Source organism: Brugia malayi (assembly GCF_000002995.4).
Source record: "Brugia malayi strain FR3 genome assembly, contig: Bm_v4_ChrX_scaffold_001, whole genome shotgun sequence".
NCBI classification, from domain to species: Eukaryota; Metazoa; Nematoda; class Chromadorea; order Rhabditida; family Onchocercidae; genus Brugia; species Brugia malayi.
Window position 1 is genome coordinate 20,614,747 of NW_025062479.1, and position 26,291 is coordinate 20,641,037.

The 26,291-nt window shown below is 30.3% G+C and overlaps 6 protein-coding genes across 8 annotated transcripts; 3 read left to right on the forward strand and 3 right to left on the reverse strand.

The window, feature by feature from the left end:
- Positions 1 to 4,852: 4,852 nt before the first annotated feature.
- Positions 4,853 to 5,320, reverse strand: Bm8615 (Uncharacterized protein; the record flags this gene model as incomplete). The annotated part of the gene is made up of 2 exons (XM_001896607.2): positions 4,853 to 5,076; positions 5,266 to 5,320. 2 exons carry the CDS (start codon positions 5,318 to 5,320, stop codon positions 4,853 to 4,855), a joined length of 279 nt encoding a protein of 92 aa, XP_001896642.2.
- Positions 5,321 to 6,678: 1,358 nt separating this feature from the next.
- Bm18050 (Uncharacterized protein) lies at positions 6,679 to 7,591 on the forward strand (the record flags this gene model as incomplete). Its single annotated transcript, XM_001896608.1, has 3 exons — positions 6,679 to 6,749; positions 6,968 to 7,072; positions 7,282 to 7,591. 3 exons carry the CDS (start codon positions 6,679 to 6,681, stop codon positions 7,589 to 7,591), a joined length of 486 nt encoding a protein of 161 aa, XP_001896643.1.
- Positions 7,592 to 9,932: 2,341 nt separating this feature from the next.
- Bm8614 (Uncharacterized protein) lies at positions 9,933 to 12,114 on the forward strand (the record flags this gene model as incomplete). The annotated part of the gene is made up of 7 exons (XM_043075562.1): positions 9,933 to 10,006; positions 10,191 to 10,363; positions 10,493 to 10,704; positions 10,875 to 11,039; positions 11,159 to 11,362; positions 11,638 to 11,796; positions 11,890 to 12,114. The coding sequence occupies 7 exons, from the start codon at positions 9,933 to 9,935 to the stop codon at positions 12,112 to 12,114; spliced, it is 1,212 nt and encodes a 403-aa protein (XP_042931496.1).
- A 1,567-nt stretch (positions 12,115 to 13,681) lies between these two features.
- Bm18051 (Uncharacterized protein) lies at positions 13,682 to 15,697 on the reverse strand (the record flags this gene model as incomplete). The annotated part of the gene is made up of 7 exons (XM_001896612.1): positions 13,682 to 13,837; positions 13,937 to 14,101; positions 14,263 to 14,466; positions 14,580 to 14,771; positions 14,930 to 15,141; positions 15,300 to 15,472; positions 15,627 to 15,697. The coding sequence occupies 7 exons, from the start codon at positions 15,695 to 15,697 to the stop codon at positions 13,682 to 13,684; spliced, it is 1,173 nt and encodes a 390-aa protein (XP_001896647.1).
- Positions 15,698 to 17,337: 1,640 nt separating this feature from the next.
- On the forward strand, positions 17,338 to 19,260 carry Bm18052 (Uncharacterized protein; the record flags this gene model as incomplete). The annotated part of the gene is made up of 7 exons (XM_043075563.1): positions 17,338 to 17,408; positions 17,567 to 17,739; positions 17,853 to 18,064; positions 18,248 to 18,439; positions 18,552 to 18,755; positions 18,848 to 19,006; positions 19,102 to 19,260. The coding sequence occupies 7 exons, from the start codon at positions 17,338 to 17,340 to the stop codon at positions 19,258 to 19,260; spliced, it is 1,170 nt and encodes a 389-aa protein (XP_042931497.1).
- Positions 19,261 to 23,452: 4,192 nt separating this feature from the next.
- On the reverse strand, positions 23,453 to 25,375 carry Bm3467 (serpin, putative; the record flags this gene model as incomplete). Of its 3 annotated transcripts, XM_001896611.2 has the most annotated exons (6): positions 23,686 to 23,865; positions 23,958 to 24,161; positions 24,274 to 24,465; positions 24,649 to 24,860; positions 24,974 to 25,146; positions 25,305 to 25,375. In XM_001896611.2, 6 exons carry the CDS (start codon positions 25,373 to 25,375, stop codon positions 23,686 to 23,688), a joined length of 1,032 nt encoding a protein of 343 aa, XP_001896646.2. The 3 variants fall into 3 exon arrangements, with proteins under 3 accessions (XP_042931498.1, XP_001896646.2, XP_042931499.1); XM_043075564.1 differs by lacking the exons at positions 24,649 to 24,860; positions 24,974 to 25,146; positions 25,305 to 25,375 and adding an exon at positions 23,453 to 23,611 and having other exon boundaries at positions 23,707 to 23,865; positions 24,274 to 24,381; XM_043075565.1 differs by lacking the exons at positions 24,649 to 24,860; positions 24,974 to 25,146; positions 25,305 to 25,375 and having other exon boundaries at positions 24,274 to 24,381.
- Between the last annotated feature and the right edge of the window lie 916 nt (positions 25,376 to 26,291).

Below are 26,291 nucleotides of genomic sequence, written 5' to 3' on the forward strand. Positions count from 1 at the left end.
TTGTAGTCCTTATACTTCAAATTATGGGCCTATTAAAAGATTAACAAATATCCTTGCATTAGTTTTTCAAATAATTCATTTTACTAGGAAACAAATTGGAGAAATGAGAGAAAAAAAGACTGCAAACTTTAAATTCAATAAATACAATTTTTGAGATACAAAAAAAGGAAGCTACTTGGTAAAGGTATAATGAAGCGAAAAGCTTGAAGAATGATTTAGCAACATATAGCAATGTGCTAGAATTACTATGCATTATGTAGTAGTAAACTACTAGTTAGTATTATTAGCAACACATAGATATTAACGAGGTTACTTTTAATTATGCAAAAATATAACAATAATGGCATGACAACAAGGCATATAAAATAAATGTGCTAATTATAGGAATGATAAATTAATCAGGGAAAGGTGCATTTCTATGGTGACATATGATAATTTTGATCATATATTATATTGCCTATATCTTTTATTTCACAAGTATCATCTCATGTTAATTAACAAATAATACTTGTAAAATATTATTATTCTAACATATGTTTGAAAATATCTATTTAATCTATCTATCTAATTTATCTAATTTATTCAATTTATCTATCTAATTTATATAATCTATTTAATTTATCTAATTTATCCAATCTATCTATCTATCTGTCTACGTGTACAGAGGTTTTAATTAATATCTATATGTGCAATAGTTTTAAAATTTATATATACATTTATTTGATGTATATTTAAATATGCATTTTCGCGCAAAATTTTTCTTCTTGTTTTCGATGTTTAAATTTACCATTTTAACCAATTCTTTGTTCATTAGTCTTTTTAGATTTTATCATGTTAAAACATTCCAATCTATAGCTTTCATAACTGATTCATTTTTAATTCCTTTAATCCACGAATTTATTAAACCCTCAATGATTTTTTTATTTGAATTTATTTGTCTGAATTTTTGACTTTTTGTAACTTCTTTTTTTAAGTTGTGATAAATAATTACTGAATAGTTGCGCCATTTTCGATCTTTTGTTCATCTAAAAGTCTAATTGATCATCGCTAACAACTGATGATTTTAACTAACCCTATCCAAATTTTTGGTTTCATTTTATCAAAGTTTTGTAATCAATCAAATCGTTTGCATGGATTTATTTTGAATACAATGCAAATTAACTTTTTTGCTTCTGCTATAAACATTTCATTTTTTTATCTCTTTCTTTTTTGAAATACATGCCCAAATATTACTACAAAAGAAATATCACTTTTAATTGATCTGGATGCTACTAAACTCATCGTTAAAGAGTCATCCAGAATACATCTTTTCTGTCAGTTTATTTTCTGCAAAAAATTTCAATCAGTCTCCAATTACCACTTTTTAATTCGATTTTTTTGTGCATAATTTTTTAGTGAATGTTTGGTAAGCTATAAAATTTATTCTTCAATTTCCATTTTGATCGAACAAATGGTTATTTTTAGAATTCATAAGTTTTCAGCAAACAAATGCGATGCATTTTTTTCTCGGCTTAAGCAATTATGGTACAGCATTCATAAAATATAATCATTTAATCAAACAAATATTTGTATTTAATATGCAAGTTTTATATAACAAAGGCGTGCAAAAGTCTCAACTGACAATAAAGTTAATGATGATAAATTGTATTGGTTGGCAATAAGTTACCAAGGAAACAAAATGATGAATTTCAATCAAATAATTATTTGTCGTATATGCTAGATGCTGAAATACGCAAGCAGAAAAACATCACTTTGCACAGCATTTTAAATTATCATCTGTCATGATGGTGCATTGATTATTTATTATAAGCTAATTGTGTCAATAATTTTAAAAGGTTAAAGATCGAATAAATTACAGTTTTTGGTTATTCATTCAAATAAAGTGGGGAAAAATATTTCTTTGATGTTTTTCAACAATTTTATTCATTCAAAGTTGCATTTCAAATAATGAAATGAAAAAAATATTGAAAATAATTAGCATAATTAACAAATAGGATCACTTGAATTGTTTTAGAAATCCATTTATTATTGATTTAAAAGCAGTGCGCACAATTGGAATTAATCACAAAATTTTGAATTTTATATATTCGATTAAATCATTAAATATCACATAATTTTTTCATTTAATAACAATAGCTTGGCTGTTGAAAATTTCGACAAAAAAATTTTTTCCAGACTGGACAAATGTTTATGTTTTAATTTTTATTCAGTTCATGTTCACTCCCTCTTCATGTCTCGAAAAAAAGAAGTTAAATGAATTAGTGCTGAAATTTATATCGTCAAATCAGATTTTATAACAAAAGAAGAATATCGATGAAATCATTTTGCTGTTAGTCATTTCAGAAGTAAATAGTGTCATATTCTACATGTTTACAAAATATGAGTAAGTTTAAAAAGGAAAAAAAAATGCGATGAAGATATTTTTTTTAAACCAAACGAAGAGGAAATTTATGAGATAGAAGGAAATGGAAATATATTAGGGAGTTAGAATTGCTGAAGCAAATGTCAGAAGTCGCAAAAAGAAAAAATTTGTCTGGACTATTTCCTTTGTTTCATTATCCATCATAAACGATAATATCTCAGCAACCTTCTCATTATAGTGGTTTAACTCAATTAACAAGTAAAAACTACTTAAAACAATAAGCTGATAAAAACACTTATATATCAAATGAAATTAAAGTATTGTTAGGGAGGAAAATTTAAGTTAAATCATATTGGATTCAAAATGGAAGCGAATCAATGAAATCAGAAGTATCTATATTCCTTCATTTTCTCCAACATTGTATACGACTGGAAGCTAACAGACCATAATGAATTATCATAAATTCTGCTTGAATTTTATTATCTATGCACAGAAAATTCTCTTAGTATGCAAAAGTTTATATTTCAAAAACTTCAAAATATCAATGAATAATTTGAAATACTATTCTGTTTTTATCCAGCGAATATTCATGCGCCTAAACTTATATATCTAACAAGTGTTTCACGAAAATATTTGATGCAAATGAAAGTAAGAACCATTATTTGGCCTAATCTTAAACTGTCTCAACTCGTCAGTGCTAAAAAGAACTCGCAGTTCCTAATATACGCTTAAACTCCAATATTTTGCTTAGATTTTATATCTTTGAAACAAGAAAGCATTTTTCAAAAAAGTTATCTAATATAAAAAAATTACCACCGTTTTTTTTTTTAGATAAAAAAATTTCCAAAATAAACTTCCATAATTTATTCAATGTAAAATACAATCATACAATGATAGCAATTAATCAAATACATGCCAGAAAAATTTTCATAGTATCAGTTCGAACGGATTCTTATCAGTGATATTATTTGTCGGAAAGAACGAAATTATAGTAATATGTAGAAATAAACCTGTGTTAATTCATAAGCTAAATTGTCTTAATTAAATATTCTTGGGACAAATCTCATGTAGGAAATCATTTACCCAGTATTCATCTATCAATTATACTGAAATTAGTTCATCTTTGCATTGTTTGCTAACAAAGAATATATGTTGAAATTAGCTTCCAATTAAATTGTTTACAAGGTCGCCAGTTCCATATTACGTTGATCTTCTTTGCTGTTTGTTGGTTCACCAGTAACTGTAAATTATAATTGGATTTGAGAAGGTTAACAGTTTCTTGTTTAGTTGATTATTATGTTAATGCTTACTATAGAAGGAACTTATTCTCGTCCATTCATTTAAATTCAAAATTTTTTCTCCCTCTTCACTTTATATTCGTAGATAAACTCTAAAAAAATTAAAAAAAAGGTTGTTAGCATAGAATAATAATTATGTACCGTAGTTGTTAACAAATAAAAGTACCTTGTTCCAACTCCAAACCACAAACAAGAAAGACTGAGGAGTCTGAGGAGACTGAGGAGTCTTTCTTGTTTGTGGTTTGGAGTTGGAACAAGGTACTTTTATTCATTATAATACGATTTTGGCTAATACTACCACAGTATCTATCCGGCTAAGGAAAGTTAAAAAAAAATGACACGAACAACGTCTCTGGATCAAACTTTGATAGTGGAGCAGTAATAAGAGTTTTATCAAGAAAACGAATAATTGAAAGCAAAGTTCAAAGGTTTCAACTTTACATCAATACGCTGCTGCAAATGACAAGTGGCTCAATTATATCCCGAAATCTACTACCAAAACAAAAAGAAGGAAGAAATGTCGTGGAAGAAAAGTATGAAGGAGAAAGGAGAAGTGGATTATGTCGAATGCTCCTTGAAGGTAAAGAAGTGTGAATCTCATGCGAATCTCACAAGAATTACTGCAACCAAAGAAGCAGTCAAAACTTGTACCCATCTCACATACCCATTTCGTAGTCAATCTTCCCAATTATTGTTACCCACTTTTACTGGGAACCCAGACAATGGCGGCAGTTTTGGAGTAGTTTCATTGCTGTAGTCCATTCATAAGCAATTCCGGAAATTCAAAAGTTGCATTATCTGCATTCATGTTTAAGTAGAAAAACTTTGCAAATAGTAAGATACCTTAGAAAACTACGAAGTCATAAGAAGACGGCTAGGAGAGGAACACTCTAATACTGAAAGTGTCAAAAAACATACACCACGTTGGATACTAGATTAGGTCGGTTCCGAAGTTTAGAAATTTCCTATCGGACTTGGTCATTACGAATGACCAGGTTAGAAGTAGCCAACTCTAATCAATAACGCGTAGGCCTGTGCAAAACCTCCGAGACAAGTTCGGCATTCGCAACAGTGATATATCTTCTCAGACTGCAACAAAGAAAAGAAAGGACAGAAGACGTCACGTACCTTTTGCGCCAAAGATCATTGGGACAGAATAACGCGTCAGTGTAACAAAAGGAACCAAAGCGCTTCAAACAAAACGATTTTCCTTCTTTTCTTCTCGCGGCTCCAGCTGCTTTTCTTCTTCTTCTTCTTCTGCTTCTGCTTCTGCTTCTGCTTCTGCTTCTGCTTCTGCTTCTTTGGTGGCTTTCTCATTCTTCTGCTTTTTCGGTGAAATTTTTGCCATCGTCAAATAACTACGCCAAAGCTGCCCAGTCGAGATGAGGACAGATAACCAAGATGAATATTCGACATCTAATTATAATTCGACTCTTGCAACTCAAATGAGCTCTCAGTGAGGAAAGGACAGGAAAAAATAAATAAAACAAAAAAAAAAAAAAAGAAATTATAATAAAAACAACCAGAAAGACTACAAAAACACCAAAAATGTTATCAAATACTTCTGGAAAATTCTTTTCTTCTATTTACTTTGAAATCACTCACAGGCGGTATTACTGAATGAGAGAGCTTTTGGTGGGAATTTTGATGTTTTGCACATTTCAGTATTCCCTAAATCCATAATACATCGACATTTTTCTCTTTTACATGTTTAACTTTACTCATCTTTTAATTGTGGCTGTAAGCTATTCATTATTTAATGAATTTTTTGTATTTTTTTAAAAATTTTTTTTAATGATTTTTTTCTTTTGATTTGGGTTATGATTTTAATTTTTATAATGATTTTTGTTTTTTTTTTATTAAGTTTGATTACTATTAATTTAGAATGTGAAAGCTTTATGAGGGGATTATGAAGTATTAAATAGGTTTTGCTATACCTGACTATAGCTACGGGAGAGCGAAATATCTTCATTCTAAAGCACGAAGCCATCATCACGTTGACTACGTACAAGAGGGAACTTAATAATGAAATCAAACAAATAACTTCTAAACCTCAATAGTAGAATCGACAACGCCAACATCCTATCGCAACATCAACCTCCCTCAGCTATCTCTTCCCACTTTCGATGGAGAATCCCGACAATGGAGAAAGTTTTGAGTGGGTTCAGTGTGGCTGTACATTCCCAGGATATCCCACAAATCCAAAAAATGAACTATTTAATTTTCTGTTTAAAAGGTTCAGCACTATAATTAGTAGGAGGCTTTGACTTGCCCTAGAAAATTACGAAATTATGCGCCAAATATTGACCAAAAAAAAAACCAAAACTCGTCGACAATAATGAAATTACTGTAAAATGAACTACAGTCAATCAAACGAAACGATAAGGAATGGATTGAAATTGTTGAAAGAATGGAAAGAATTTTTCGACAATTAGAAATGCTAGGAGAGAATTTGGAACATTCCAGCACTGAAAATACAATCGAGAGTAGACTATCTCGATGGATACTCGACAAAGTGCATCATCAAAAAACGATCGACAGTCCATGGTCAATAATGAAATTAAGGAAATTCCTCCGAAACTTAATCAACACGAACGGACGAGTAAGAAATCAGTTCTCATTTACCCTTATGGAAAGAAAATACACCTCATACAGGAAGGCGAACCCAAAAAATCATAAAGAAACTTTTGCATTGGTGACTGTCTAGAATAGAGGTGAGATTTCTCATTCCTCGATAAAATAGTAAAACCAAACAAAAAAGACAGCACATATTTTGTAGTAAAAACCATTGGGACAATAAATGTAAAACATTTCATCAATGGATTCTCGACTGAAACGCCTCAAAGAAATAAAGAGATACACTATTTGCATGAAATCAACTCACCAAGGTAAAGAATGCAGCAGAAAGATAAGATGTTTCTACTGCAAAGCTTCTCACAATAGTGCTCTATGTAACAAAAAATTCTCGACACATGCGATCAAAACAACATATCCAAATTGGAACCAGCAAAGGAAGAAATGCATAAAATGGCGGACTATTCAACCAACCATAATAATGTCGCAAACAAGTACAATTACGAAGGTGGAAGGTATGGAAATCCTACTATTATGGAAAGAAATAACTGTCTTTAATCCATCATTACCACATCATAGAGAAACAGCATTAGCATTATTTGATGTAGGTTCGCAATTATCTTTTATATCTAAGAAACTAGCAAATCGATTAGAGTTGACCAGGCAAGCAGCCTGACATATTGATTGGAGCAGATTACTTCATCAAATTCGTGGAATTCAAGTAAAATTCAAGAACTAAATTTTGGATTCCTACTATTACAAATAAATGTGGGACCGATGATCACTGGAAGTGGAGACGAATACCAAACGGTTATCGAGACCAGTCTGTGCAGCCAATGTAAGTTCTTGCTCAGAATTAGAAATTTTTTTGAAATTAAAAAAAAAAAATTTGGGAATCAATGGCCAACCTAATGCTAATGACGATGAAGAGGTGTTAAAACAATTCAGGAAGTCAATAATCAAGTGTAATAGAAGATATAGAGTTCGTTGGCCATGGAAAGAATATTAAAGGCAAATTAAGCAATAACTATGGTCTATATGCCTTAGTCGTTTGAAGAACCTCATCAAACGATTACAAGAAGAGTCAATTCATCACAACATAATAAAGAAGCAAGAACAATTGGGTATAATTGAAAAAGTGGATCTGCCTCATCATGGTGTATTAACTCCTAATAAGTCAACTACAAAAATCCCAATTGTTTATGACACTTCAGCACATCTTAGAGATTCTAAAAGCTTAAATGAAGTCTTGTACAGAGGACCTATTTTGCTACCGGATCTAGTGGATGTATTACTGCGTTTTAGAATGATGGAAACAGTAATACTGCTCGATATCGAAAAAGCATTTTTACAATAGAATTAAGAAAATAACGAATTAGCAGCAGAAATAAGAAAAAATATTTATGTTGATAACATAATTTTATCTGCGATGTGTACAGAGGATGCCTTGTTAAAGTACGAACAAACAAAACTTATCTTTGACAGAGCAGCTATGAATATTAGAGAATTTATTTTGAATGATTTAAAATTTAGTGAAAGATTACCCGACTACAACAAGGCTAATTCTAACAAAGGTAGTTTTCTTGGTATAAATTGGATTTATGAATTGAATGTAATTCGTATTATACTTTAACCATGAAATGAAAAGAAAATAACTAACACAATTACCTTGTACTTTATTGCTTCACATTATGGACCCTCTAAGGTTTTTAGTCCCCTTAATTATTACACTCAAATTTTTTCTTCAACTTTTACAAAAACAAAACAAATCGTGGGACAGTCTTTAAACTATCAGGAATAAAAACAATGGGAATCAATGATACAAAGTTGGTCAAAGAATATAATATACCTACCTCGATTTGCAATAAACCCATCAGATCAATTAGAAAAACATGTATTTTCGGATACTTCAAATCAAGCATACACAGCAGCAGTACATGTTCTTAAAATCAGAAAATATGGTAAGAATTCAACATTTCTCATTCATGCTAAATCACATATTACTCCAATTAAACAAATTATCGTACCTCGTTTGGAATTACATTCAATACTAATTGGGTGTATTGAAGTAACTAGAGTTAAAAGATGTACCTGTAACTCTTTGATCTGATTCTAATTGTGCTCTATTTTGGATCAAAAATTATTAAGACACTGTTTCATTCCACAACTCATTGTATCAACGATACTATATATCAGTGATATATACAACTTCTGTATTCAAGAATTGCTGCTGAAAAAAAAATGTATATTTGAAATAATCTAATAAGGAAAATTGACGTTTTACATTATGTTATCAAAGAATAGTAATATTCATTGTTTTGTTAGCAGGAATTTGTGATTTCTTCGTAGATTTAATACAAATTAAAAATTAAACGCAATTGGTTGCAGCTCAAAACATCATTGCAGTTAAAAACATTAAAGCAAAACTTTAAAAAAATTCTTCAAAAATTTGTCTAAAGTTTGTGGAAGGGTGAAATTGTGTGGTTAATGTTTGCTTTAACAGCTTAACATTGAAGAAATGGAATGAGGATGTGGTATGGAATTACTACAAATTGGTAATAGAAAACGGCAAATGTTACATGTTGTAACTGAATCAGCAAAAGTTTGTTGACTTTTTGCAAACTATAACTTTTGAATAGAAAGAATAATTATCATCAATAAAGACGAAAAAGGGAAAAAAGCGCTTAGTAAAAGTAACCAAAATTTTACAAATGGATCTCACATTGGACAGATAATAAGAATGCTGTTTTAAGAGAGTTGGAAAAGTGAGCAAATAAAAAAGTACTGAAAATTATTGATGACAGCGCTTAAACTGATTGTACATGTAATACTTGGAAAAAGAAGAAATTACTGAGAATTGGTAAATGTCGTGAAGATAAGTTGACTTTATGGGTTAGTCGAATATGCAGAGCAGGAATACTTAATACTTGAAAAGAAAAATAAGACGATTGTGGACGATAGTGACTCCACCTTGATCACCATTAAAAGCCCTTATGTTGTTTAATCTTAGGTTTATATATGTTAAGAGTTGGGAATGATTTACAATAGACTTACAATGAATTACCATAGATATTAAACCGGATGTTCATTTAAATACAAGATAACAAAGATTAGCCTGTGAATTACCGTAGATATTAAATTCATTTGCACACAGGAGATAGAGAAAAGAAAAAATGAGATTATTTGTGAATGTGAGAACAAATTGTTAACATTTGATAACAAATTTTTGGCATATGACTAACTGGAATATTGCGATATTGAATTCGCGACAGAAGTCAAACATGTTGAAATTGAATCAATAAGGATTTATTGACATTTTGCAGACTATGACCTTTATATAGAAAGAATTTTTAAAGCTTTCAAAATTGCAAGCACATTTTTAGAGCAATTTGTAAACATAAAAGCAGATAATATGCTTAAATAAAATTAAACTACATTTTATCTGAAATATACAAAAGAATGCAATTGCAAATCATTGATATCTTAGCAAATAATATTTATCCATTCCTATAAATAAAGTCAAAGACCACCATGACAAGAGAATGAATAGTACCACTATAAATTTCCATTCTCAAATGATCCTAAGCCTTGAAAACACCAATTTAGGTGATGTAGAAAATTCGATGATAGGTTCTGTCTATAATATTGTATTATTTCATGTTCAGATATTTATTTAGGAACTTCATTGATATTTTAGGATGATCAATCAAACAATCACAGCTGCACTGCTTCTTTTTGCGAGTTTTCAATTTGTAGTGATATTTGGAGAAATGTACGTTGGAGAACTAAAAATTTCTGAAATAACAAATATTTTTTGAACAAACTATTCAAATAGCTATTGCTAATGATGTCATTGCTAGCATCTTACCATCAACAAAAACACTTTTTTTTTGTTATATTTTTAATTTTAAATATATTTTTTAATCTTAAATTTTTTCTTCAATAAACTTTTCCAGTTCGTCGACGGACACTGCACAGTTCGACTTCGCTGTTGCTTTGATAAAAGAAATAGCACAGAACGATGAATCAACGATTTCATCCCCTGCTTCAATATCAACCGCACTCTTTATGCTTTATCTCGCAGCTGATGGTGAAACCAAGCAAAAATTGTCGGAAATTCTTGGAAGAAGTAATTACAATTTTGAAGAATAATTTAATCGAGCAGTTTAATCTACTTTTAGGTCATTGGAAAGTTTCTTCTTGGCACTAAAAATGCCATATTGATCAAAGTTCATAAATATTTAACTGATTCTTTTAGATGCAAGGAAAACACAAATTCAAGAATATTATGGTAAATTATTGGCAAGTAGCGATGGTACAAAGAGTAAAAGTTATATGCTAAATATAGCAAATCGTTTATATGTACCAAAAGAATTTTCAATAAAGCCGAGCATTCCCCATATATTTCAATTTTATTTTGGCGAAACGCTACATAGATTCAATGATGGACGAAGTGGTCAACTTATTAAGGCATGATTAATGATAAAAAATAAAAATGAATATGAAGAAGGGATAAGATAGTTGTTGTTATTGTTGTTTTTTAAATTTATTTATTCCTATTGCTATTTCCAGAAAATTCAATTTTGTTCATTTGATCTGCGATTTTCGATTAAGTACCGCAACATAATTCTTTTTTTCAGGAAATTAATAGATGGGCTTCGAAAAACACTCACAATAAGATTACAGAATTGGTAGAAAGGACCACAGTTGATTCAGAAACCAAAATGCTATTGCTGAACACAATTTACTTTAAGGGTGTTTGGAAGAAACAATTCTCCACTGATTCTCAAAAGAAGTCGAATGGGGTAGACTTTTTGTTGAATATTATAGTTAGAACAATCTATCAAATTTTTTTTTTTTTCTTTTCTGCATTTATTGTTTGTTCCAAATATGTTTGTATGTTAAGCGATTACATCGTGTTCAGATGCCAATGATGCAATTAAATGCAGTACTGAAGTATTACGAAGACAAACTTGTACAAGTTGTCAAGCTTCCTTATGTCAGCGATAAAATAGAAATGGTAATTATATTGCCAAAAGCTCGTTTTGAATTACATAAGGTTCGCGAAGAGATGACAGGAAGGCATTTAAGACGGTACATTGAAAATGCTGTGCCAACTAAAGTAGAGGTAAATTACTATTTTTTCTTTTTTTTCAAACAAATTACGAGAAATCATACGGAATGATGTGTTATGATAAGCAATTCTGAGTTGCCATTTGTCCGAAAAAACTCGTAAAGCAAGCACTTGCAGCAAATAAAGCAATTTCAAAGTGATCAGCGTGAAAAAATTTCTTCCTTGTCAAATTAATTCCTATAAATGTGTTTCATTGGCTGAAATTCTTGCATTTTAAACATTTTGAGAACCTCTTAGTAGATAATTTGTCTAGTTTGTTTCATTTTCAGTTACAATTACCAAAGTTTGGGTTGAAACAAGAATTAGATTTGGCAAATATTTTGAAAAAGCTTGGCATGACAAATATTATCAGCAAAAAAGCCAACTTCAAAGCACTTACCGACAGTCCAATTTCCGTTGGCAATATTATACATGGAGCTTCATTTGTGGTTTGTATGATCACGTTTTTTCGTTCAAAAATTAGCGGGTCCAAGAATTAAAAACACAACTGTTGGACTTTGTTTACTGTCGAGTATTTATAGGTAAATGGAAAAGGGATGGAAACAACAATGGAAATCGGATTTGGTTCTCCTGTATTCGTATTTCGAAAGAATATAATATTCAATGCTGATCAACCATTCCTGTTTTTTGTTGTTAGTAAGTCTCAACATGTTCTGTTTGCTGGCCAATGTTGTAAGAAAACAAAAAATCATGTGAAATTTGAAAAAAAGTTAAAACATCTGACACCTAAAAAACCATTATTTTAGATTCCTAAACGTCTTAACCTATATCTCTTGCTTGTAATTTTGCTTCGTTCTATTATTTTTTTCACTTTTTGGAAACATTGAATCTTTAATGACCTTTCTGATCCATTTATATGTGTGCATGCATAAATAAATTTGTTCAGAGCATGAAAATGAAAAAAATAAGAGAAATAATGATCTAATAGACTGCTGATTAGGCCATAACTAATAAATAAGAAAACAAACTATTATTTCAGCGTTTAGAGATAGATATATGCTTGAGTAAAATTGCATTTGATCCAATTCAGTGTTTAAGTAAATGTATTCCATAGCATTTTCTAATTATCATTTGTCGCACCTGGAGATTAAATTCTCATAATTACAAATATTTTTAAATTGTCATCATGTTAAATTAAATTATCATAATATTATTTAAATTGCCATAAAGTTATTCAAATAATCAAAATTTTTTTATGATAACAATCTACACATGTACGTGTTTCAGTAATGTTTATAATACTTAAATCCAAGAAAAACCCAAGGTTTGGCAATCAAGGAAAGGCATATAACTGCTTAGTTGAAATAATTGAGTGAGCAAAATTGACGCACATCATGTTTCACATCATGTTGCAATATTCATTGTTTCGTTAGTTAGTTTTTATAATTTATTTGTTGATGTAGTAACATATATGACAGCAATTAAATATGAAGCTCAAGTAAAAGTGAAATTATATGGTCAATATTTGAGAATTTTAATAGGCTAACATGAAAGAAATGCTATGATGATGCAATATAAACTGGATTGTGATAAAATTTTATAATGAAATTTTATAACCAATAACTACTCATGTTTTCCCAAATGACTTTTATTTACAATCAAATAACATTTTTTTGTTTATTGGATCAATTAACTAATATTTTATTATCCTTTGTTTCAACCTTTACACCGTATTGCATTGCTAATTGGTTAATGAATTTTCATTATGGGTGAAAAAAAAATTGGATGAATCCAATTTTGATAAAGATTGTATTTTCTGATATCATGGTGCAAAGGCATGAACAGAAGAATTACTCGAAATTACTAAATGTTATCCACTAACTTTTGTACTACCAATTATAATATTACATTTCTTGAAACTTATCACCATTCAAGAATTTCAATTTGCTTATTCCGGAGTAATTCGAAAGGCTCATTTAAATGGGAGAAAGTAACAGAATCACAAACTTCTTGCGTGAAAATCCCACTACAGTGTACAGTTCAGAATCTTGTCAACATCATTTTGTCACAAGCTGTATGTTGTAGATAACTAGAAGGATTAGAAAATGAAGTTAGAGAATTGATAAGAAAACACAAACTCCAGACAGTAATTGATGAAATAAGATTTTCTTAATGTCCGCATGCCGAATAAATTATGCATGTATTTTTTTTTTTTTTTGTGACTAAAATTTGGACTGAAGGAGAATTTGAAATTATTAATAAGGCTGTCAACATGTGCACACCTATTTCTTAATAGATTTATTGTAAAAAAATCAAGTCGCATCAAATATCAACATTTTGCAAAGCTTGAAATTCAAAGTATTATTCAGAGGATCATTTCACATATTGACCTATGAATAGAACAGTCTTCAAATTGTCAACAATTGCAAAGAGGAATGGATGATCAGCAACAAAACGACGCTGCGTACCCATACGATCTATTAAATCAACTACTGTGGCAGCCGTTGATTCCGTTCCTTTTTCATCTATCTGTAAGGAAAAGAATAAAATTTACAATTTCCAAAAAATTTCAAAATATTCAGAAAGAAACGATTGTTAATTTTCCATTAAAAGAAAGTTCACACTAACCTCAATGAAGCCTGCATGCATAACTTTGCCAATAGAAACTGAAACTGTATTATTTACTAGCTCTCCAAAACTGCCTGTTCCACTGAAAACATCTGTGATGCCAATTTTTTGTAGAGCTTCTTTCAGATCTAATTTTTCTTTCACTTGAAATTTTGGTATAATGACCTGAAGTAACTCCGAAATGACAGAAAGAACGGAATAAAATAAAGGTAGCAAGCAAAAATAAGCAACAAATCCATTGGAAATGCTTTTTTTTTTTTTGTCACCCATAATTTTATGCACTAATTTGTTTAGCGAAGTTAATTACAATTGAATGAATCACTTACGGTAACGTAGTTTTTTTTTGCATCATTAATATATTTGAATAGATCTTCACCCGTTAATTTTGCTAGAACATCAGATAAGCCGAAGCGTGCTTTTGGCAGTATGAAAACCATTTCTATTTTAGGGCGAGTATAAGGTAGTTTGATAACTTGCACAAGATTATCTTCGTAATAAAGCAATTTAATGTCATTCATCATCATCGGTATCTGAACGAAAAGAAATGGTGATGAAAAAGTGCACATGTATTTATTTATTCAATGTGTAAGCATTCTAAAATAAATTAGAGGCTGCTAATTGTAACAAATATTAACATATTTACTCGTTTCATTTCGTTTTCAGAAATGTGAAATTCTCTTTCTTTGGTCAAAATCTTCATGAATTGTTTTTTCCAAGTGGCTTTGAAGTAAATTGCATTCATGAGCAAAATATTTGTATCCTTGTTGATACTGTCCTCATTTATTAAATCTTTAATTTTCTTGTTTGTTTTACTCGAAATCCATTTATTGATTTCCTAAAAATATATTAAAATTGAACATTAGCGCAGTGTTTGGTTATTTCGTTCCAAATTCATTAATTGGTGTTCGTGTAGATTTAATCTAGTACATATATATTATTTCAGCCTCACTTCTCCATCTTCATATCATTTTTGCATTTCGTCAATGAACATACCTTAACAAATTCCTTCCTCTTCTCAAAACTAAATTCATGCATTGTTTCGTTGTAATACATTCGGAGCATTCTTTTGAAGCTGTCTTTTACAGAAAATCCCTCCCTTATGCAAAAACGATTTGCTACATTCAACTTGTATTTTTTGCTTTTTATGTTTGCGCTATCAGCTATTTGATTGGCGAAGTATTGTCGAAGATCAGATGTCCTTGCAGCTGAAAATTAAAATTAGTCAAAATCATTTTATTTCTGAAATATAATATATTCTTCCAATCATGACATTTTAGGCTACTGAAACCTTCGCTGCTTTGGTAATAAAATACAACTCATAAGAAAAAAATCTTAAATTCAAATATTTTCACTCTATAGTTACTTCCACCAAGAATTTTCTGCAATTGCTCCTTCGTTTTGCCATCCGCTGCGAGGTAAACCATAAACAGTGAAGTTGATACAGAAAGAGGAGATAGAATGGCTGATTTATCGTCCTTCGCTATTTTTTGCATTAAGCTCACCGTAAAGTTAAACAGCGCATGATCTAGCAATGAACTAAAAAAAGATCGTTAATGATGAGAAATAAAAATTCTGAATTTGGAAATGTACTAAGAAAAAAGTATCATTGATGATGGTTAGACACTAACAATAGCTTAATTATTTCATTACTGTGAAATGTCTTTAGGAAAGCTTTAATTTTTCTACGTACAGTTCTCCAAATATCGATACAAACTGAATGCTTGCAAATAGAAGTAATGCGGTGATGATTGCATAATTCATCTTTCTGAAATACTAATCTAGTACTCAACCTGCTGAAATAATGGAACACAAATAATGCTCTCGAATCCCGTAAATATAATTATGAAAGCTTGGAATTAGCTCATAATCGAATATATAAAGCAAGAATTGCTGCTCCGTGGTCCAGCTTCATTTCTACCATCTAAAATAGATTGGAACTACACAAGCCAGCAAAGTGTGGTGTCAGTAAGCTGGAAAGTATTTATATCACTGAGTTAAGTAAATTATCGATGTTTGTTTGTTATTTTCAACTCGCAACCATTTACTCTTTCATTTCATATCTACCCCTTTAAGGTTACATATACATTTTGCAGACTGAAAGTGAGTGAATGCATTTATTTGTTTTTTTTTATCGTACCATTCACTTGTGCAAACATTACCAAAGATTGTTTTCTGGTTATTCATTATTATTGGAAAAATTTTTGTACTACATTTTTTTCAATTCTTGATAAACGTAGTATCTCAGGCAAAAATTTACATGAGACAAAATTATTTCTTTACTGTTGTTGCTCATAAAAATTTGATCATCTATCAAAACTTCTAAATATTTGCCATGTCATTTCATTTTTTCAAAAAATTTAAAAAGTTTTCCCTAAGTTTCACATCCAATAAAATGTTTCAAGCTGCAAGCAATTCTCTGTTTAATTCTTAATTTGTATTAAATCTACGAAGAAATCACAAATTCCTGCTAACAAAACAATGAATATTGCTATTCTTTGATAACATAATGTAAAACGTCAATTTTCCTTATTAGATTATTTCAAATATACATTTTTTTTTCAGCAGCAATTCTTGAATACAAAACTTGTAAACATCACTGATATATAGTACCGTTGATACAATGAGTTGTAGAATGAAACAGTGTCTTCTTCATATCTTATCAGAAATATTTTGTTAACAGTCAAAATGTTAATTTCATACTTCTATCATTGTATAATCATTTCTTTTTATCGCTGAAAACATAAGCTAACGAAATTTGATCTTTCAACTTTTTAATATTATAATTTGAAAATATTTACAAATATGAGAATTAATTTTAAATTTCTAGGAAAAATTTATTTTTTTCATCCTTTCTGCTGAATTATGCTTTCATTCCTATAGGTCAGGCTTTAAATTCGTACTGAATGAATTTCTTTAGTTCTGATTAAACAAGGTTAATGTTTAAATTAATCAATTTACATTATGTTAATTGAAATAATGTCAAGTGTAAGTTTGAGTATAATTCATTCACATTTTCTTCAGGTGCAACTATCTAGTGGGAGTCCAAAGATATGCTTCTACCGCAGCAGAAATGACAAATATTGTTATTAATTTACTCGAATTTTGAGAAAGCTTCAGCGTCTATATGTTGCTTAAATATAATTACTTGCTTAATACTATTACCCATTATTTCTTTTTTTTTTTTTTCATGTCTCAAAATAAACATGCTAAGAAACAGCATGTTTATTTTGATATAAACCACTCATTAATATAAGTACTTTGTAGCTCAGTCACTTCACTTAGCTAGCTCAAATTTTTACAAACCATTTTAGATAGGTGGGCAAGTAAATTTGGACCGTGGGGCCGGCGATATATATATTCGACTATGAGCTAATTCTATATTATATTTGTATTTTAGAAAGATGAACTGTGTAATTATCCCCGCATTATTTCTATTTGCGAACGTTCAATTTGCATTAATATTTGGAAAAATGTACGTCGAAAATTTTCTGAACAGCTAATATTTTAAAAGCAAATAAATAGCCATAGCTGATTTGTCATTATTAGTATCTTACAATCAACAATAACACTTTCTTAGTTATGTTTTCAATTCCAATTTCTTTCACGTCTCCTTTTAACAGACTTTTTCAGTTCTTCGATTGACTATGCACAATTTAACTTTGCGGTCAGCTTGTTGAAAGAAATAGGACAAGGTGGTAAATCTGCCATATTATCTCCTCTTTCCGTGTCAACCGCACTTTTTATGATTTATCTCGCAGCAGATAAAGAAACAAAGCAACAACTGCAAAATGTTCTTGGAGGAAGTAATTTTTGAAATTTCATTGAAAACTTGCTTTATACAGAAATGTTAACTGCATTAGAATTCCAGTGCTATAATTAACAAATTTTGGAAAGTTACACAAATAAAACATTTCAGCTGCAAAAAAAGCAGAAGTTCGAAAATATTTTGCCCATTTGCTGGCAGTTATTGATGCGAGAAAAAATGAAAACTACACACTGAATATAGCAAATCGTTTTTACGTACAGCAAGGATTTTCTGTAAAGGAAAGCTTTGCCAGAGTACTTAGATTTTATTATGGTGAAACATTACATAGTTTCAGTAACGAACAGAGTCAACAAGTTGCTCAGGTTTGATCTATGATAAAAACAAAGATTAAATGAGTAGAGAAAGATGTAATCAGAAAGGAAGAATGATACAATGGTAGCTACTATCTCTTAAGTGGTTCTATTTCTTAGATTCAGCAATTCCAATTGTTTAAAGAATTATTGTCTTTGATTATTGTAAATGACAATAGTAAAGTTCTCTTCCAGGAAATCAACAATTGGGTATCGCAAAAGACTAATCGTAAAATAACAGAGTTAATAACAGCAGGCGATATCAATAAGAACACTAAAATGTTGCTACTAAATGCAATATACTTCAGTGGTACTTGGGAGACACAGTTTGATGACATGAATACTCATGATGAAATATTTCATATTTCTCAGCACGAAACGAAAAATGTGAATATCTTCTGGAATGTCAAAATTTGAAGCGGCAAGCTGTTTCTTTCAAAACTCATTCATGTTGAATGAATTTGTCTGTGCTTTCTCTCTATCATTTCTATCTTCCTAGGTGTCAATGATGACATTACAATCGGAATTCCCGTACTATGAGGACCATTCTGTGCAAGTTATCAAATTGCCTTATATTGGTGAAGAAGTGGAAATGGTCTTCATATTGCCAAAAACACGCTTTGGCTTGCAAAATGTTCTGAGAAATTTAACGGGTCGAGATCTACTTTCATATATTTCTTCAGCTACACCAAACGATGTATCGGTAAAACATTGTCATTTGCTTTTTCCGATATGCTAATCGATTTGTAATTTTACAGTTTTATTGTTATCGATTTAATGTTCTTCGGCTTTCAGCTAAAATTACCGAAATTCCGTTTGGAAGGGAAAATGGATTTGAAAGAAACTCTACAAAAAATTGGTATTGAAGATGCTATCAGTGAAACAGCTAATTTCAGAGAGCTTACTAATGATGCAATCTCTGTAGGCAACATCATGCATAGAGGCTTCATTGAGGTTTGTGAAAATTCTCGCTAAATAAGAATATAATGTAATCTTTTTAATGACCGCTTGCTAAAAAAAAACCATAGATTTTGGTTATTCACTTACAGGTGAATGAAAAAGGAACCGAGTCAGCTGCTGCCACGATGCTTGATTTAGTACCTCTCATATTTGCAGTACCTAGGCCATTCATTGCTGACCAACCATTCCTATTTGCAATTGTTAAGAACTTGAACACAATTCTGTTTGCAGGCCAATTTGCCAAGTGATTCTTTGTATAATTTTCAATGTTACGACTTCCATTAGAAAAACCAATCGTTTATAGACTTTGGTAAATTAGTTAAATTTGAATACGCTTACACATTTCTCACAACAACATTTCATTTTCTTTCTTTCAGTCATCATTCGCGTTAAAATACAATAATTACAAATGCAAACTACAATTTCCATCTTAATCTGAGCTCGTGCAAAGTAAATCATTTTATTTATGCTTTTTTCTAATTTTTAAAAAGAACTCAGGAATTCATTGCCTTCTGCTTAAAAGATACGGAGAAGAGTTTAATTAGTTACATAGTTACAAAAAATTTTCTCCTCAGAAAAGGAATTACTGAGGAGAAATTAATGCGTATCGGGTTACATATTCACACTCTCGAAACCGCTAATGCAAAATGGGTGGAATATATCCAGCATATTTTGACCTTATTAAAAACAGAAGAAGAAAAGACAAAGTATAGTAAAAGTATGGACGAAGACAAAAAAGGTATTTTAAAACTGATAAAAATAAATGACACTGAGCTACTACTGCAACGCTTCAAACAAGGCGGAACAAAAGATGAACCAATTCATCAACAAGGATATATATATATATATATATATATATATATATATATATATATATATATATATATTCATCCTAATTGCTGTCATATTATTTGGTATAACTAAATGAAACATTTGGTGATATGATGTCAACTGGGCGTATAACTCTATAGTCATCAGAGCCTAAAATGTATTAGTGAACAGGCATTAAGTATTCCTTTTATTTCCACAATAAAGTTATTAATTCTCTTTCCTTTAAAAGTTCCCTCTTTATTGCTCTTCTTAGAATCTTTTTGATAAGCCCAATAATCCGTTTGAACGCCAAATTGCTATGCACACCTCTCTAAAATACTTCGAAATCCAAATCGCAGCTCTAATCCACGAAAACCAGTTGAATCTGTACTGGATCAATTCTTTACCTAACAGGCCACAATAAACAAGTTGAGATAATGAAAAAGTGTTCCATCACCAATTTTAAAGTTGTTAGCAATTATGTCTGCTGACCCTTCTTAATTTGGCAATATTTCAGGTAGTAATAAAAACGATTTTTACAAACGAATTGTTTGTTATACTTTTATCCATATGACTGTTGTTACGAATTCATTTTTCACCATAGCAAACAGGAAAAGTGGTGAAGTTATTAGAAATAATATACCGATTACTTTAATCAAAAAGAGTAGTTCGTGCCTGTTTGCAATGTTTACGACTGTTTTGGTATTCCAACAAAGTTTCGTCCATTACGGAGCCATATTACGAGCTCAATTTTTATCCATCTTTTACATATTTAAATTTTAATAAATTTTTAAATTGTGGTTACAAGCCTATTATTTATTCATTTTACGTAATAAGTTCAAATTACTTAAAATACTCTTGAACATTGGATTCTATTGAATTCGTGTGAATGATAAACGTTTCATTTGAACATTATATAAATATATAATGTAAACAAAGAAAAGGAGAGGCAATTTAAGATTTAAATATTAGGTAGGAAACAATGTATAAAGGATTTACATCAGAAACAAAGAAAAAAAAAGAAAGAGAAAACAGTTTACTGTAACGAATTATTGCAAACAATATATAAAGAATACACAGCAAAAACATGAGTGGAGACAAAGAGGTATAAACATTATTGGAAACAATGTGTAAAGGGTTTACAACCTACGCATGGTTAAAACAAAAAGTTTAGGGTTCATCGAACATATTTCCTACCCTACTAAAATTTTGCGACAAAATGTTCCATACCGGGAACATGGGGATTTGTTAGGGAAGCTTCCTGATTATAGTTTGGAGTTTGTAAAGACGATTCACCGTCTATTGTAACGAATTTTATTCGTCAACAACTCACAAAATATTAATGATAATATACTGGTAATTTCTAGAGGTGTTATTTATGAGAATGGATAAATGATTACTTACGTGAAATACAGTTTGGAACACTTTTTACATTTTTTTGAAGAATGTTCAGTTTAATCAATCTCCAGTCTCATGAATTAATAAAATTTTGTTCTGATATATTATTGCAATTTGGTTTTTTCCGACATGCGTAACTAGCAATTATTGATACTGTTGTAAATCTAAAGTAAAACAAATGAGTGAAAGGCTGCTAATACTGTCTAACGTCATTTTTTTACAGTGGGTTGGCAGATTCGGGCCATATATTTTGGCATACTCCATATTTGCTGAAAATCGTGCATGCAGCTGACAGATATCAGACTGAAACTAAAATATAACAAAATGTATAAAAATACAATAACTTACCCAGTGATGTAAAAGTAAAAGGTTTGGGTATAAGAAGAGGAATAGATCAAGCAATAGATCAATATCTTTTACAACGCACATAAAGCTTTTTTGGTGATTTAGCACTATTAGAAATTGTTTTGCTCCAAGTGTAACTTTGTTCCAGAAAATGATAGAACCCTTTTAACTGTTCCTGATTTGTTTCATCTGCGCAGCATATAAAGAAAGGAAAAATATGTGATGAATACATTTTGTAATTTTCGTAAACCATCTCAAAGGCTTTTATTTTAAGCCGTTTAAAGAATGATTTTGTGCTTATCCACATAGTTTAATTAGTTAATTGTTTCATAATTTTGAATATCATTCTACGAAGAGTAAGTTGCTTCTATGCCCACTTTATCTCTCTCTCTCTATATATATACATATATACATGATGTTTTGTAAATTCAGTTTACACCTTGTTTATTTTTAATTTATATATGCACTTTGTCAATTAATAAGTGATAATCAGCTGATAAGTTGTACGTGCTTTTGGTTTATTTTGGGTATAGAACTTTCTGGTATAAACCTATTTGTTAAGCTTTTTTTCGCCATTCCATTTATCGATAGTCGGAAGTCTTTGTATATTATAAAATGTTACTTCATTCACCCTTTGTTTACGGAGAGAAAAGAACAAATAATTGTGTAAAACACTACAAATTATGCGATCACTCAAATCGTTGACACTCATTGACTTTATCACGAAATTTGAAATAAGTCTTGCGAACCTCCAAATAACGTACAAATTATATCAAATAAAATTGTATTACCCCCATAAAACTAAAGATTGACTTATTTCTTACTTGGTTTCCTGGCATTTATCTTATATACTGACAGCTCTTTGTTAGATTGATCTCTTTTCTGTATGTGAACTGCTTATTGTGGATCATATCTTTGTGTCTGTATAGTACTGGCCATGTGGGGAGGTTACTTATATCGGAGCTATTGAGAAACAATTGATTTTGCAAGATTAGAAATTTTTTAATAAAGAAATTTTCTTTTAACTGAGTTTAAAAGCATTTACCACAAAGTCATTTCAGTCGCTTTTGCATTTATGAAATTTACTACTTATATTATTCTTGCTAAAACGAAAAAAAAGATATATATATAGTTTGTATGATGATAGTTTCTAGCAAAGTAAATCACTTATGCAATTTTTTTTTTTTCAAACATTTAGATGAAAGAGTTCAGGGGTTCGTTTAAAAGATACGGAGAATAGTTTAATCAGCTACAACCATCTTAAGTTCTAATTTTCGAAACTGTAGTTGTATTGTAATTATTGTTTAAATTAAATTTTTATCATCTTTTGTTCTGCCTTGTTTGAGACGTTGCAGTAGTAGCTCAGTGTCATTTATTTTTATCAGATTTAAAATACCTTTTTTGTCTTCGTCCATACTTTTACTATACTTTGTCTTTTCTTCTTCTGTTTTTAATAAGGTCAAAATATGCTGGATATATTCCACCCATTTTGCATTAGCGGTTTCGAGAGTGTGAATATGTAACCCGATACGCATTAATTTCTCCTCAGTAATTCCTTTTCTGAGGAGAAAATTTTTTGTAACTATGTAACTAATTAAACTCTTCTCCGTATCTTTTAAGCAGAAGGCAATGAATTCCTGAGTTCTTTTTAAAAATTAGAAAAAAGCATAAATAAAATGATTTACTTTGCACGAGCTCAGATTAAGATGGAAATTGTAGTTTGCATTTGTAATTATTGTATTTTAACGCGAATGATGACTGAAAGAAAGAAAATGAAATGTTGTTGTGAGAAATGTGTAAGCGTATTCAAATTTAACTAATTTACCAAAGTCTATAAACGATTGGTTTTTCTAATGGAAGTCGTAACATTGAAAATTATACAAAGAATCACTTGGCAAATTGGCCTGCAAACAGAATTGTGTTCAAGTTCTTAACAATTGCAAATAGGAATGGTTGGTCAGCAATGAATGGCCTAGGTACTGCAAATATGAGAGGTACTAAATCAAGCATCGTGGCAGCAGCTGACTCGGTTCCTTTTTCATTCACCTGTAAGTGAATAACCAAAATCTATGGTTTTTTTTTAGCAAGCGGTCATTAAAAAGATTACATTATATTCTTATTTAGCGAGAATTTTCACAAACCTCAATGAAGCCTCTATGCATGATGTTGCCTACAGAGATTGCATCATTAGTAAGCTCTCTGAAATTAGCTGTTTCACTGATAGCATCTTCAATACCAATTTTTTGTAGAGTTTCTTTCAAATCCATTTTCCCTTCCAAACGGAATTTCGGTAATTTTAGCTGAAAGCCGAAGAACATTAAATCGATAACAATAAAACTGTAAAATTACAAATCGATTAGCATATCGGAAAAAGCAAATGACAATGTTTTACCGATACATCGTTTGGTGTAGCTGAAGAAATATATGAAAGTAGATCTCGACCCGTTAAATTTCTCAGAACATTTTGCAAGCCAAAGCGTGTTTTTGGCAATATGAAGACCATTTCCACTTCTTCACCAATATAAGGCAATTTGATAACTTGCACAGAATGGTCCTCATAGTACGGGAATTCCGATTGTAATGTCATCATTGACACCTAGGAAGATAGAAATGATAGAGAGAAAGCACAGACAAATTCATTCAACATGAATGAGTTTTGAAAGAAACAGCTTGCCGCTTCAAATTTTGACATTCCAGAAGATATTCACATTTTTCGTTTCGTGCTGAGAAATATGAAATATTTCATCATGAGTATTCATGTCATCAAACTGTGTCTCCCAAGTACCACTGAAGTATATTGCATTTAGTAGCAACATTTTAGTGTTCTTATTGATATCGCCTGCTGTTATTAACTCTGTTATTTTACGATTAGTCTTTTGCGATACCCAATTGTTGATTTCCTGGAAGAGAACTTTACTATTGTCATTTACAATAATCAAAGACAATAATTCTTTAAACAATTGGAATTGCTGAATCTAAGAAATAGAACCACTTAAGAGATAGTAGCTACCATTGTATCATTCTTCCTTTCTGATTACATCTTTCTCTACTCATTTAATCTTTGTTTTTATCATAGATCAAACCTGAGCAACTTGTTGACTCTGTTCGTTACTGAAACTATGTAATGTTTCACCATAATAAAATCTAAGTACTCTGGCAAAGCTTTCCTTTACAGAAAATCCTTGCTGTACGTAAAAACGATTTGCTATATTCAGTGTGTAGTTTTCATTTTTTCTCGCATCAATAACTGCCAGCAAATGGGCAAAATATTTTCGAACTTCTGCTTTTTTTGCAGCTGAAATGTTTTATTTGTGTAACTTTCCAAAATTTGTTAATTATAGCACTGGAATTCTAATGCAGTTAACATTTCTGTATAAAGCAAGTTTTCAATGAAATTTCAAAAATTACTTCCTCCAAGAACATTTTGCAGTTGTTGCTTTGTTTCTTTATCTGCTGCGAGATAAATCATAAAAAGTGCGGTTGACACGGAAAGAGGAGATAATATGGCAGATTTACCACCTTGTCCTATTTCTTTCAACAAGCTGACCGCAAAGTTAAATTGTGCATAGTCAATCGAAGAACTGAAAAAGTCTGTTAAAAGGAGACGTGAAAGAAATTGGAATTGAAAACATAACTAAGAAAGTGTTATTGTTGATTGTAAGATACTAATAATGACAAATCAGCTATGGCTATTTATTTGCTTTTAAAATATTAGCTGTTCAGAAAATTTTCGACGTACATTTTTCCAAATATTAATGCAAATTGAACGTTCGCAAATAGAAATAATGCGGGGATAATTACACAGTTCATCTTTCTAAAATACAAATATAATATAGAATTAGCTCATAGTCGAATATATATATCGCCGGCCCCACGGTCCAAATTTACTTGCCCACCTATCTAAAATGGTTTGTAAAAATTTGAGCTAGCTAAGTGAAGTGACTGAGCTACAAAGTACTTATATTAATGAGTGGTTTATATCAAAATAAACATGCTGTTTCTTAGCATGTTTATTTTGAGACATGAAAAAAAAAAAAAAAGAAATAATGGGTAATAGTATTAAGCAAGTAATTATATTTAAGCAACATATAGACGCTGAAGCTTTCTCAAAATTCGAGTAAATTAATAACAATATTTGTCATTTCTGCTGCGGTAGAAGCATATCTTTGGACTCCCACTAGATAGTTGCACCTGAAGAAAATGTGAATGAATTATACTCAAACTTACACTTGACATTATTTCAATTAACATAATGTAAATTGATTAATTTAAACATTAACCTTGTTTAATCAGAACTAAAGAAATTCATTCAGTACGAATTTAAAGCCTGACCTATAGGAATGAAAGCATAATTCAGCAGAAAGGATGAAAAAAATAAATTTTTCCTAGAAATTTAAAATTAATTCTCATATTTGTAAATATTTTCAAATTATAATATTAAAAAGTTGAAAGATCAAATTTCGTTAGCTTATGTTTTCAGCGATAAAAAGAAATGATTATACAATGATAGAAGTATGAAATTAACATTTTGACTGTTAACAAAATATTTCTGATAAGATATGAAGAAGACACTGTTTCATTCTACAACTCATTGTATCAACGGTACTATATATCAGTGATGTTTACAAGTTTTGTATTCAAGAATTGCTGCTGAAAAAAAAATGTATATTTGAAATAATCTAATAAGGAAAATTGACGTTTTACATTATGTTATCAAAGAATAGCA